The sequence below is a fragment of the Athene noctua genome, chromosome 1 (genome assembly GCF_965140245.1).
Source record: "Athene noctua chromosome 1, bAthNoc1.hap1.1, whole genome shotgun sequence".
Lineage (NCBI taxonomy): Eukaryota > Metazoa > Chordata > Aves > Strigiformes > Strigidae > Athene > Athene noctua.
The window spans coordinates 5,169,861-5,183,957 of record NC_134037.1 but is presented as its reverse complement, the minus strand read 5'-3'; the positions used below and the strand labels follow the sequence as shown (position 1 = coordinate 5,183,957).

At 45.8% G+C, this 14,097-nt stretch overlaps 1 protein-coding gene across 3 annotated transcripts in view; it reads right to left on the bottom strand.

Annotated features, from left to right (window-relative positions):
• Positions 1–806: 806 nt before the first annotated feature.
• The window catches only part of GATA4 (GATA binding protein 4), a 30,277-nt gene continuing 16,986 nt past the window's right edge, over positions 807–14,097 (bottom strand). For 2 of the 3 annotated variants that reach the window (XM_074895475.1, XM_074895474.1), the window contains 5 exons: positions 10,860–11,026; positions 8,080–8,205; positions 6,845–6,932; positions 6,429–6,571; positions 807–5,310 (listed from right to left, as the gene is read on the bottom strand). In XM_074895475.1, the coding sequence (XP_074751576.1) occupies positions 5,143–5,310; positions 6,429–6,571; positions 6,845–6,932; positions 8,080–8,205; positions 10,860–11,026 (692 nt within the window). In that variant the 3' untranslated portion in view covers positions 807–5,142. Of the gene's footprint in view, positions 5,311–6,428; positions 6,572–6,844; positions 6,933–8,079; positions 8,206–10,859; positions 11,027–12,480; positions 12,494–14,097 lie in introns of all 3 variants that reach the window. The other variant, XM_074895477.1, reaches the window with a different exon arrangement.

The window sequence follows — 14,097 nt, the reverse complement described above, 5'->3', positions numbered from 1 at the left end:
GGATTCACACAGATGATAATCCTAACCTCAGTAACAGTTTGTTCACCCACCCCTAGATCAGCTGAAGATCCCTTGCCAATTTTTGTACAGGATGTCAGCATATCGCTAGCTTTTGAATTAATGTGAGCTCAGTATAACAATTATAGCTGCAGATTTCAGGGTGACAAAGCAGATGCCAGCTACACCTGTATTGGTTACAATTAGTCACCAGGCATAATAAATGCTAGCTCGGTATGGGATGATGAGTGTAATTACATTCTCCACCCAACCCACAAGGCCACAGGGTGGATCCCCAGTGGCACTACACCCTGCCCTGAAGTTCTGTGGGGAACCAGCAAACGTGTCTCCCTGTGAAACGTTGATGATCACTCCCTGATATATTCCAAACCACTAAATGCCTCTTCGTGTGTCAAATATCCTGGCAGAGATAATAATGAGCGCCCCAACGCGTGCAACATTCAGCTGTCCACTAAATTGTGCGTGGGCCAGACACACCGATGCGCCTAGCTGGTATGATGGGAAAGAGAAGCCATGCCTGGCAGGAGAATCCCTGCTCTGGGTCTGCCATACTGAAATTGGGTGCAAGGATATAGGTACATCTAGATCTAGATATATATAGATATATCCTATACCCACCAGCCCAAGAGACCTTAATGCAAGGCAGCCTATGCAGCAACACTAGCTATTCATGACCCTCCGTCCTAAATTGCTACAAGAGAGGCTATTACCACCTTCTCACCACTGTCCCAGGCTCATGATGAACATCTTTTGTCCCCACACTCCCTGATCTAGTGATGGGTGTGCTCTGATGGCCACCTGTACTCCTATGTGCTTTGATATACCTCCATAACAAGGACCCATCACACCATTGCTTCTTCAGGTGCACTTCATATGTGACCATTTACCCCCAGACTTCTCCAAGAAGCTGACGAGCGTAGTCAGAATCAAGCAGCAGACTTCTGGTTTTATTATCATTGTTTTATTTCCATTAGTTCTAAAGGTGTAGAAGTTAAGTGGATTGGTAGCCATACTACTTCATAATATATATTTTTTTACATCTTTAAATAATTACAGCTTGTTCAGTTGGTTGGTTTCCCTCTCCCACTTACAAATAAGTGTCTGTTTCCATGGGACCTTCCCAGATATCCTGGGAAGCTTCAAACTTTATACGTGGAGAGAAATAAAGCAAAAGAAAACACCACCCCTTCAATGTTACATTAAAGAGTTGTTGATTGGTTTTAAAGCTCCCTTACAATATTCCTGAGCTCCTCCTGATTGACCTCTCCAGTCAGCCCATAAGATTGCTAACGAAATATGGATCTCTTCTGATCCATTTACAAAAGAACCGAAGTGATTCAAGATACTGCGCTTCCACAAAGAGGAAAGATCTTTAGAAATGGTTAAATGACCTTTCTACCCCTCTGGCTCCCCGTCCTGGTTCTCGTCCGCTCATTTCACTCCGGTGACCACTGAACCATGCAAAGATCTGGCTTGGCCCAACCAAATCTTGTGCTGCAAACCCTTCAACATCAGAATTTGCATGTGTGATTTAGTTATGGCCTCTAAGGGAACAAATCCCACAAACGCATTGGTGTATGTGCTTAAGTGTTTTGCAGAACTGGGCCCTTCCCTCTTACTCCTCAGGGCAGGGATAGTTTTTGGTCCTGCATTTGTGTAGGACCTGGCCTGGTACGGTGCTCACTAGGTTCTCCAGCCACACTGCAATGAAATAAATTATAGCAACAGTAATAGCAATAATTATCTTGCCTAATAATTGTATCTAATTTCATTAGCCAAACAGGCTCTAAATGCCTTCCGCCATCATGGGAGGGAGAGCAGAGCGCAGATAGAACCCAGAATTTTGTAAGTTGCCCTCCTGCTAGAATAAGCTGAGTGTCCTGAAACTGGTGGCACTTTAATCATCTCGTCCTGTGAGTAGCCCTTCATCTGTCACTTCTGGTGTTTGCCATCGTGCGTTGGCCATCCCAGTTCCTACCTACAAGGGGCTCTGTGTGACTCCTGGTCTTGGAGACAACGTTCGCTCTCCTGCAGTGATTCCTTGCTTGGGATTTCCCAAGTCTGAGCAATTAATTTACCAATGATTTTGCCTCTCATTTTAATCTAAAGTTTATTTGGAAAAACATTTCCACCATGAGGGTGGTCAATAGCTCTACAACAGATTTGGGTGACTGAAAAGAAGAACAGAACCAGGCGTATCTGAATTTCTACTGCTTGTGGTACAAACGGGGGGACAAAAGAGCTGATTTCTACCATTAAAGAGAGCCAAGCTGTCCTCACAGCTGCCAGAGCCTCATCTTCTTAATGCAGACATCTTTTTCTGTTATCAGAATCCTTGAAAATAATCTTCACTGTGTTTCAAGAATTATTTTTAATGCTTTGTGGAAGGCTGAGAACCAGTTAACAAATCTCTACCATGGTCATTTAGATAACCTGAGAGACCATAAGACAGGCTTATGTCCTGCATGGGTTTTCTCCTCATGCATTGCAAGCAGAGTCCTTTATGGCATCTCAGAGTGTGTTTTAAGGGCAGGAGAAAAATTCAGCCAGGGAGTTTAGCTTTGAGGGCAGTAGGAGGAGCACAGTAATACGGCAAGGTGGACAGAGCCTCGGGGAGGATCCATATGGAAAGAGAAATGGGACATGTCCTTGGTCTGGACTTTAGTTCCTCTCCAGGAGGCTACCAGCCTCCCTCCCTCTCAGGTTGTCCGGGGTAGTTCCTGGTATCTCAGATGTAGGCATTAGCCAAGTGGCATCTTTGTGGTGCCTGTTACAGACAGGAGTTCACAGCGAGATCCCAAGAGAGCTCAACTGCCATTTACAAAGGAATATAGTTCAAGGAGGAGGCTGGCTGAAGACCTGCATGCTCGGGAAGAAACGTCTTTATGTTTTCACCCCAAATTCATACTTTCAGGTGCTATTTCTGGCCTCTTCTCTGCCGCCTACCAGGCCTGAGCAGAATCACAGAATTTTATTTATTTTCATTCATGTTTCACAAATGTCTTTTTTTTTGTGTCTGTAATTAACACTAATGAAGCTAGACCCTACATTGGCTTAGCAAGGCAGAGTGGAAACTCAGGTGCAAACACCACCCAGCCATTCCCATGGCATCACTGCCATGGTGTTTTCCTCTGAGGAGTGCAAAGGCTCTGTCACCCCTCCAAAACCCTGAAAATCTGAGTTACATAGAGCACGGGGAATGTGGAAGGGTGCAGGTCTCTACTGTGACTCCAGTCCCAGTCTTTATCACAACCAGTCCAGTTGAATCCTTCTCCTTAAAGAAGCTTTTCTTTTCTACCATCAGGAGGAAAATGGTGAGTTCAAACAAAGACAACGCAATGTCATTCTTTTGCTTCAAACATGTATGTGGCTTTTCTCTTCGCCAAGCCATTTATCTCGGTGTTTGGGTGGAAACACTCTGTGAGAGTGTTAAACAGTGGGAGACAGAGGATGGCACATTTGGGAGGGATGCAGAATCCCTCTTCGGGACTTTTCACTTGGTAGTTCTGTACTCGAGTTCTGGATGCAGGGAGGAAAAGAGAAGCTCTGGGAAGGCAAGAGGAGTAACGGTTTGGGAGTGGACAGAAACAAAAGCGGACAGTCTTGTAGGATGAGGTCTCCCAGAAATTCTCTGCCTCAAACAGGGAAAGCTGTCGCTCCTCAGAAATGTTGATGAAAATGTCATCTGCTGAAGCACTTAGACTGCACAGGGGAGCTGTGGCATCTGTGATGCTGGAGTCTGCTAAGCACATGCTAGAGAAAGAGCAGTCAGGGCTAGGATAGGTAGAATTGATCCCTTTGGGAGAAGGGAATGAGTCAGTGAGCTCTCAGCATCTCTTCCAGCTCCATTTGCTAGAATTCTCTGGTTGCTGAGAGCCTTATGGGCAAGAAAAAACCCGAGTTTTTTGTAATACTCATGCATGAATGGAATTATGCTTCTCTTGCAGGCAAGCAAGTCTATGCACGTGCTTGGTAAAGAAAATGGCCCCTGCCTACCTCCATTAGAGGCTGAAGCCTTTGCTTGTTGCAAAAGGTGAAATCCTAAAGGGTTAGATGTGTGAAATGGTCATGAGCCAGCTGTTAGGGGGGAAGTGGGCACTCACAGTACAGCCAAAAATAAACAACAATCAGATTTCATCAATGACATCAAAACCAACATAAAAGTATGCAAAATAATTAAATTAACTGTCTCAAAAGCAATGGGACAGCAGTGTTAGAAGAGCATCTTTCACTTGCTGTTCTCTTGAATAATCTCTAAGCCTGGCTTGTAGATATCCATAAGGGAAGAGCCCAGCAATTTACTCCAGGATTTGGTGACCAACGTGGGTCTCCTCTACCTGCTTCCAGAAGGTTCTTCCTTCCAAAATCCCCTTTTGACTTTGGACAAACCTCCTCCAGGCTCAGCCAACAACCTTTTGGAAACACAGTCCCATGATTTTGTGATGATAAATAGGAAAGGAGTTACTATTAAATACAGACATTCATTAGCTTTTCAGACCATCTAGCAAAATGAAGACAATGCTCTAGATGTGTGAGCTGAGAATGTGTGTGGGAGGGTCTCTTTTTTTTCTCTGCCCTAGACCATATCAAATCCACTAAAGCCACCACAGCACGTCTGGTGAAGTCTGTTCAACAAACTGTTTCTGGAACTGGCTCCATTTGGTGGAAGATCACCGAATTTGGGTAATGAGAAGATGGTGGCATTTTCTTCTGGTCAGGAAAAGAATGGATGGTGACAGAAGAAAAAAAGTGTCTCTGCTCCACCATTGCCTGAGTCTTAAATGCCAGATATTTTTTAAATAAACAAAACTCAAGAATTGTCTCCATCTTCGTGTTTCTGGCTATTTCATAGAAGGTGGTGACAACCAAATAGAAAGGCTCATTTAAAGTGGGGAAAAAAAGCTTCAAATCCATGAGTTACTTTGAGATTTGAGTCTTCTCTGTTTCATAAGAACTCTCCCACACCTCAGATAAATCCTCTTTACCTCTTTGCTGGAACATCTCACAAGGGGAGAGAAGGCAGGAGAGCAGGGGAGGTGGGAAACAACATTGGCTTGATGATTACATGGCATCTTCTTCGTCTCTCAAGCAGATCAGCCTGAAGTTCATGGGTGGAAGACCAGGTTATGCGGTTATGATGTCCCCGTGGTTTTCAGCTAACACCAGGCTGTTCCAGGAGTCCTGTTTGGAGCTGGTTTGTGGAGACTGGTAAGCCTGCGGGGAAAGCTTCAGAGCTGAAATCGCAGGGTGAATAGAGGATCCGTGTCCGGACATGGCAGAGACTGAGAATGCCTATGGAAACAGGAAAATTCTGTGAACAAAGCTTCAAACCATAGAGGACCATATGGATCCCTATATGGGGGACTGGTGCTATTGTAATGACACATCTGGAGATTTGCTCTAGAGCTGCAGATTGCAGCTTATGCAGATACTTTGGACAGGCTCTTTCCTGCTTGGTTTAGACCCTGTTCTTTCCTACTACTGCGTACAGGGCATCTTGTTCTCTTCTAAATGTCAGAAACTATCATTTTACCTTCCAAGGCTTGAGATTTCATTGGCTTTGAGCTCTCCTAGCTTTCAAATGGACTCCTATGGATTGCAGAACACATTAACGGTGCTGCAAAGCACTGCAGGATGAGTCCAGCACAACACTCAACCATGTATTTTTTCTCCAGGGAGAAAACTAGAGTTCCCTGTATGAACCCAAAAGGAGAGCAGTTATCATATACCACTGTCTCTTAGTTGTGCTGTGTGATGGGGATCATCAACCAAGGCACAGTTATTAAACCCGCACACAGATCAGCTTCCAGATCTGGGTGTTGCTCAGCAGGATACGCACCTTGTGTGGATGCAGTGTTGGTCCCAAGACCAGCGGTGAGTATGGTACAGAGCACACTGCTTTACCCCACAGCTCTCTGCCATCATGGTGGTTTGCTTTACCTTTGCAGGGACTCGGTTAGATTTGGGCTGTGTGAGTTTATTCTCCTCACAGTGCATTTCTCATATCACTCAACACACAGCCAGCCCGTGCAGGGCAAGTAGGGTAATGCCAAGTTTTTCATTGTTCAAGACAAATGAAATCAAATCATAAAAAGGGAACGGGCATTTTCTTGCTATGGGACCTATATAGCTGCCCAGCTAGAAGAAATTTCATGTTTTCAGCAAAGCTGCTACTTCTTGCCCATTTAGAACTGCCACACGTCATTGAAAAACCATATTGTGTTGTAGGCATGGTGAAAAGAATGTGGGATTTTGCCCCATCCCAGAGGACAGATCTTACTGTGAACTCCTAGACCCTCGGGTTGAAAAGAGGCAGCCTTTTTCCACAGAGGTTTTGAGGATGTTCTTTTCACCGTATCTACCATCCTAGTTCCCATCTTTGTTCCACTGCCAGCATGTCCCCTCTGTACCTGAGAAATGGGACTGACATGCCCGTAATGAGATGAGAGCCCAGGTTCTGTTTTTATGGGGCGCATTTCCTCAGTGGTTGTGGCACTGCTGCTGCTGCTGGTGGAGCTGGTGGTCGGGGTAAGACTCTCGCTGCTGGATGGACCTGTAAGAAAGCAGACAGTAAACCAGGCTCTTCCCAAAGAACTTTCAGTACGGAGCTGTACCCATCCACCCAAAGTTAGTGCAGATAAAAAGAAATTTAAAAAAGAAAAATAGTGGGAAGGGCTTTGTTACTGCTGAAAGACATTCAGACATCCCCATTTACGAAGAATCAGCCCATTTTGTGGTTGGGTGTCTGACTCACAGGACATAATGGTCAGGAACACAAGTGCACACACATACACATATACAATCAACTCCCTCCTTCAACACTCACCTGCTGGTGTCTTTGTTTTGTTAAGGTTCTTCGGCTTGCGCTTCCTTGTCTGAATGCCCTCTTTTCTCATTGCTAAAGGCCTTGGAACCTACAGAACCAAATACAAAAGCACATTAGTTTCTGTATGGCCATATTAGTTTCTGTAAGGTCATCTAGGAGAACATGGTTCCAGCTCTACCTCGTAGGGTCCATGAAAACCAACTGGTTTAATTCAAAGCAACATGATGGAACCCAAAGTCACTGGTCAGCACTGCTGTGTGGAGAGATATTTCAAAGCTACAAGATGTGGAACCACATGGGAATATATAGGGTTTTCACACCGTAGGTATAGAATGTTTTAAGACCAGAAGGGAACAATAGCTCATATGATTTACTTTCCTGTTTAACTCAGAGCAGAAAACATCTTTCTGACTAATGCCCACTCTCTGGAAAGGTACCAAGTCTGTGTGGGGAGACCTCCCTTAGGAACAGATCCCTCTGACCCTCATGGTCAGAAACACACTGGGATTTCTAGGAAGAATTTTTTGGGTTAGATAAGGCTTCACCTCATCCAACTTGGCTTCCAGCTTTGACCTGTCTCTCATAAATGCTCTTCCATCCACTGAAGCACTGGACATCTTTGAGATCAGGGATGTGTATAAAAACCCAGGGAATAGCAATGAGAAGAGGGACTGGGATTTGCTACTAAGCAGTAGGCAGGGTGTTGAAGGCCTCTGTGGCTGCCACAGGGGTGGCCCCGTTGCCATTGACTAATGGGCATCTTGAAGTCCTGCTATGTCTTGGACTCCAATAGGGCTCTTCTAGATATACCAAACATGACGTAGATACATGAAGCCCCCACTGACAGGAAGAGACTATCTGGCCACCCATGCAAGAAAAATCATCTATCAGTCCTATGACAAGTCTTAACTGGGATGTGACCGGGATGTGTGGAGGAACTCAGCTGTTCTCTGTGCTTCTGACTCAGGTTTTCCACTGAAGTGCCTGAATTTAGGTGAGAAGAGTCTAGGTCTTGTTTTTTGGGGTTTTTTTTGGATGCAAAAGGTAGCAAATTAGTATGTGAGAAAGGCCCTGCATCCATCACCCCTTGACAGTACAAACATGATGTAATGTTGAGGGGGACTAAAGCCCACAGGAAAAACAGCTCCAGGAAAACACAGAATTGTGCAACAAAGCCAATCCCCAACTTGATGCTATCAATACCCTCCCCACAGAGAGATCAATGAAGGCGTTACCCCATGGAGCTTCATGTAGAGTCCGCAGGCGTTACAGACGGGCTCTCCCTCGGCGTTTCTGCGCCAGAGCGTGGTTGTCGTTGTGTGGCAGTTGGCACAGGAGAGGCCAACACGGCGAGAAGCCGACTGCGAGAAAATGTAGAGGAAGAAAAAACACATCAGCCCTCCACTGCTCCCACCAGTGACGGCTCAGATCCCAACAAGCTCACTCCAGCACACCTCGGTTTTTCCTCTCCCCTTGCCTCTCTTGTTTCTCTGTCTTTTTCTCTTCTTGCCTTGCTACAGTGGATAACACAACAGCGTTTTTCTTCCTCTCTTGCCTTTCAGCTTCTGCTCCACTGCCTTTCCACTGCCTCCTGCCTGCTGGCACTGAGCAGACACCTCAGCTGTCCTGGGGCATCTCAGATGGTGCCAGAAACATCCTCTGAACAGTGATCTCCAATGAGTCTAGTAGCAGCTGAGAGACCCACTGCACGTGCACATGCCTGCACTAAGGTGTCTGGATCACCAGTCCTGCCTTTTCAGGCTCCCGAGCCCTTCACCTTCCAATCATCATGGCATTTCCCAAGAAGATGTTATCGATGCCATGAATGTTACATACTCATTGCTGGCTTTGCATGATGTTGCTTGTGTGACTTGAGGGGGAGATAAGAAAAAGAGTGCTTCCAGCAGCAGCATCTCCCTAAAGATAAAGACGGATAATTAACAGGAATCCCCACTAACAAAGCAGTGCAGGGAACAGACCTTTTGAAGTTCTCTTTCTGGGTGAACTGGTTTAGCCAGACTCAAAAGGACACAGGAGGAAGACAATGGGCTTGAAACCATATATAAAATACAAGTTTTGAGCTTGGAAGCAGAGTGGGAGGTGGAGGAAGAAAAAGCCAGATCCTTCATGCCTCCCAGTATCCTTCAAAGCTCAGGTCTTAAGAGGCCAAGAATAAAGTTTGGATGGGATGGGGTCATATTGCCTCTTTGCTTGGTGGTAGACTGGGGACTGTGAACAAAGCTGTGCGAAGATGTCTGTTCTCACAGTGCATGAAGAGGAGTCTATAGGGAGGAAATCTGGTGGTCTTGGACATCTACCCAGCTCTGTAGACCTGAACAGCATAGCTGGCAGCTGTAATGGGGTGAAAGCCTGGGAGACGAGAATTCGGCAGCTACCAAGGATTTCCTCTCTGATCTTTGCCATAGCTTTCTCTCCGCGTCTTCTCCCTCACTGTAAAACAGTATCAGTTAATCTACGGCAGCAGGACAATCAAAACTGAAATTCAAGTAATCCTTTAGACTTCAAAAGCTGGAAGCCCGTTTGGTGCAGAGAAACCAAACTCTCCTTTAGTTGTAACCTCACCATGTGTTCATTTCAATCATCAGCCTTTGTAAGTGGACCAAGAGCTTAAAAGGGAGCTTGCAGCAAAGGCAAAGATCTCCCCTTGTATATCTCTGGCACATCTCAGCCTCAAAAAAAAAGGGGGTTACACAGTGACAAATTAAACCAAATCACTCGTACTGAATATATTTATTTACATGGACCAGTTGCCATTACTTTAATCACACCCTACACCGCATCCCAAGAAATGTCCTCCTTTTCTTCACGGAAATTCTCTTCTAGAAGAAAAACCAGGAATTTGGCCATTTTTGCAAGATTTCCAGATTGCCAGCTGCCCAGCCAAGTGACAAAAGTGCACGCACAGACATGCACAGCTCATGCATTTATTTTTCTCAGGGGCTTTTCCAAACCTTACCCCAAGGCTGTGCAGAGCTAACAGGATATATTGCTGCCTGCTGTAAAGGACCAAGCCTGGTACCTGACGGGCCATTCCTGACTACACAGATGTGCCCAAGGATAACATGTAGACCAGCAAATGAAAGAAGGCAAGGGGCTGGGTGCCAGGGTGCAGACACTGCCCTGCTCAATGCATGTCTAGGAAGGGGTTTTCACAAGAGGGCGCTGGGTGGCCGTGGCTGGTGGCCATGCTCAAGCTGCTAGTGTCATTTTTGACACTTGCAAGGGACGGCTGGGTTTGAGCACAGACAGGTCTGGGCGATGCGAAGGGCAGGGCAGGTTGGGGATGGAGCCTCGTGGAAGACAAGGAGTGAGGAAACAGGGCCCTCAGGGATGGCTTGCTGGCTCCTTTCTGGCTGGGGCACAGACTATAGAGACCTTCCAAAAACCCCTCACCAAAACAGGCAGGGACAGGCAGGATATCAACACCCCGATATTCCCATCTGCCTGGTTCCTCATGCATACCCCATCCTCACCCTATAGCTTTTGGGATGCCCTGGCTTGCTCCACAAGCTCTGCTTCAGCTCACCCAACAGAGCTGGGAGCAGGGTGAGAAAAGGTGGCGAGTCACCATGAAGTGAGAGGGGTCACCCAGCACTGACTGGGGAATAAGGACCCTGAGGATAAGAGGAGATGGACTGGTAACGTGGTGGAGCTGAAAAGGGTTTCCATTTACCCTAATATGCCTGCAGGGATAATAAATCAAAGACTAGCTTTTGTTTAACCAACACCACGGTACTGCCCCTGTGTCCTACAGCTCCCTCCACTGCCTGATCTGGGTGTCTGCACAACTGGGCTGGACAAGTACAAGGACTCGGAGTGTACCAAACACAAGACAATCTGTCTTATTTTGGAAATTTGAACCAAAACCACCTAGGTTGGGCAGATGGGGACCCAAGGAATTGAAACACCCCTGGCATTTCCACCTAGCTGAAGTCTTTTTGCCTCATCCTCGCACGCAGCCTTTCCCCACATACGTTGTGTGATCTTGACTTACCAGCCTCCTCTGAGGTTTGAACAAGGGCCGGTTGATGCCGTTCATCTTGTGGTAGAGCCCGCAAGCATTGCAGAGGTAGTGCCCTGTGCCATCTCTCCTCCAGAGTGGGGTGGACATGGCCCCACAGTTGACACATTCTCGCCCCTCTGAATAATCATCAAAAAATTCTGATGCCATGATGGAAAAGAAGGGAAAAGACGTGGTTAATTAGGCAGCCATACATTTAATTTCTGGCCTGGTTCTCAATTTAGCCCAGAAGTGACATTTCAAGAAATTACAAATATTCAGATTTTATAGGTTGCAAGGTCTTCCTTTCTCAAGGAAGCCCCTTGGATTACTGGGAAGAGGAACCCCTTTCCCTGCCATGCAGTGTTGGCTGCAGGACTTCTGTGGCAGCAGGGATGTGGTGGGACGCAGATACAAGGAGACAGAAATAGAAACCTTCCCTTCTGCTCTGACATTATCTAGTTTTCAAGACTGGACATAGCCAGGGCAAACAGACTGGGGCAGGCAAACAGCCGTGTTTGCAATCAAGACAAATGGCCTGTGATCACGGACAAACACAAGCCTGGTCCCACACAGCACAACTGCCCAGAGATCAGACAGCTGCCCGAGCATCTCTCAACGGGGCTCAAGTGGGTGTGGGCAGGGAAAGCCATGCCATGGGCCCTGCTCTCCGCCAGGATTGCTCCTCACCGGCCTGTGCCAGCTCCCACCCAGCCCCTCTGCAGAGAGCCAAGGGGAGAGACGTTCACATGCCTTCACCCTATTCACTGCAGGAGAAGCATCTCCTGAGCTGTGAGAATTCACGTGTGCCCAACAGCCCAGGCCGTCAGCTAACAGACATCCCTGGGCATCCACAGGTGTTAGAGACTCGGCTTTTGATGCAAATCTCTACTGTGCTTGATGTCATTCTTCAGGGCTTGGTACATTCACCCCCCACTCTACTGGTTCATTCTGCACTGTGACGTGAGAGTGAGGACAACTGCCCTGGGCTGGGCCAGTCCAAGCCCTCTGGCTACAGCAGGTCCATAACATCTGCAAGGTGGTGCAGAGGTCAAGACAACGCACCTCAACCGCATCATCATTTGGCAAGGCACGGGTCAGCTCACCCTTGGATACAATGCCCTTGAGAAGTCAAGAACTTCACCTAATAAAATATAGGCATCAGCAACAGGCCTTGCTGAGATGTAAGTATAGCTGCCTCCAGCTGGCATGGCACTCGAAAATGTGCATTCCTGATGGTGATCCCACCTGGAAAGTGTCAGCTATTGAATTCAGCTTGGGGACATGTTATGTTGTAGGCACCAAAAAGGGAAGACTAGATGGTAAAATAACTGGGGAGAAGAAGAAAACAAGCAACAACGAAGGGCTCCATTACTTAGCGTAGGCAGGGGATAAACCAGGCTGGAGAAAAAATTCCCAACAAGCTGCAGCGCACAGGGTATGTTTGGAGGATGGCAAGAGGTTTGCATCAGGACCTTCAGCCGTTACAGACCATCATAACTTTAACTCTTAAAATGTTATTGTGCATCTTACTGTATTTTGTGCTTGTCCTCCTGCTTGTTTTATGAGTATCTTGGCCTTCTGCTGGTAAACAATAGTTCCCCAAAGAGCAAACCAACAAAATTTGGCTTCTTTCTGATTTGTATCTCCATCTCATGTGGTTTCTCTGATATCTAATGAGGGTTATGTTCAAACGTCAGCCTTATTTTCTCTTTTCTCCAGACTACTTTTTAGAAAATCGATAAGAAACTACATAACCACGAAACAGCCACAGGATTAAAAAATTACTAAAGTGGCGCCAGTAAACAGAGACACAGAGAAAGAGATTCACATGAGCCTAATTCCCCCTGGAAAACCAGGCTAAAAATGGCAAGAGATTACACTATGAGGAAATACTAGAAAAGAGTAAATGAGTGTACCCAAGGGCTCTGGAGCCAGAAAAGAAGGAATCCAGTATCTTCTCAGCAGCTTTGAACAGTTCTGGTGGTTTTAGAAAGATGGGAATCCTTCCAGGTGATTTTTGTACACGTGGATTCAGTGATATTGTAACCATAATGCCTCACTTTCTCCTTTAAAATCGTTGTTGAGTCACAGCCAAAATCTAGATCAAATAAACTTCCTTTGAAAAGAGAAGGGATTGGAACAGCTGGTCAGGAAAGAACTCATTTCCTTGAAAAATCTCAAGAAAGGAAAAACATTTCACTATTTTTTTTCATCTTAGAAGTTGTTGAGGTTTTTGATTATCATTTTCCAAAGATAAACAAAAATTATTTTCACAGTGTTGTGTGAGAAAATCCCTTCTTTGAAAACAATTCAGCCCAAAACTGTTGACATAATCCGGGGAGAATTTAGCAGAGCAGAGGTAGTCCAAAGGTAACAATTAAAACTCTTGACCGATTCAAGTTGTGTCTGTGACTCATTAAAAAATAGTATATTTCCTGAAGATTTTTCCACCAGAAAATCAAACTCTGAAAGTTTTTAATCAAAGAAAAAGGAGAAAATTCCTAACAGTCCCTCAGAAATGTTAAGAGTTGGACTAGATCTTAAATAAGAAGGTCCCTCAGAAATGTTAAGAGTTGGACTAGATCTTAAATAAGGTCCCTCAAAATAGGTATGATAAGAAACGTCAATTACAGGAATACTTTTGTTTTTGAAATAAACAGAGGATGTGGAGTTGAAATCAAAGTGTGTCTTATTTTCTGACAATAAACAAATCTGCTACTGAACGTTGAGCGTTATTTTCTAAGTTTGTGTGACACCCATCTCCACTGCCCACATTATTTTCATTGTTGGTTTGCAGTCAGACATCTAAAACCCCGGTATAAAGCAGTTGAAACCTTCTCCCTTTGGTCTCCTCTTTCATCTGTATTTGTTTATGTTCTTCACTACTTGTTTGGGGGTTGGATTTTTTTTACAGTTTCCATGGGATTAGGACTGGAGCTTCCCTCTTGAGGGACTTTCACTGGTTTAAGTGTCAAAAAAACCTCTTCTGCTTCCATAGTAGTAACATTTGTGTGATTTTCCCCTCTCAGCTGCAGACAAAAGTGACCCTTCTGAACATTAATAAACAGGATTCACTGGTGCTCTAGATGGGGAAGGAACAGACTTTGTTCCCAGGGCACACTGAGGCTCCACGCAATGGGTGGCTCTCCCTAATCACAGCCCTCGTGGGGCGATATCAGGTGGGTGCGTCCCTTGCGTGCACCACCCAGTGCTGAGTCAGAAGGTGACA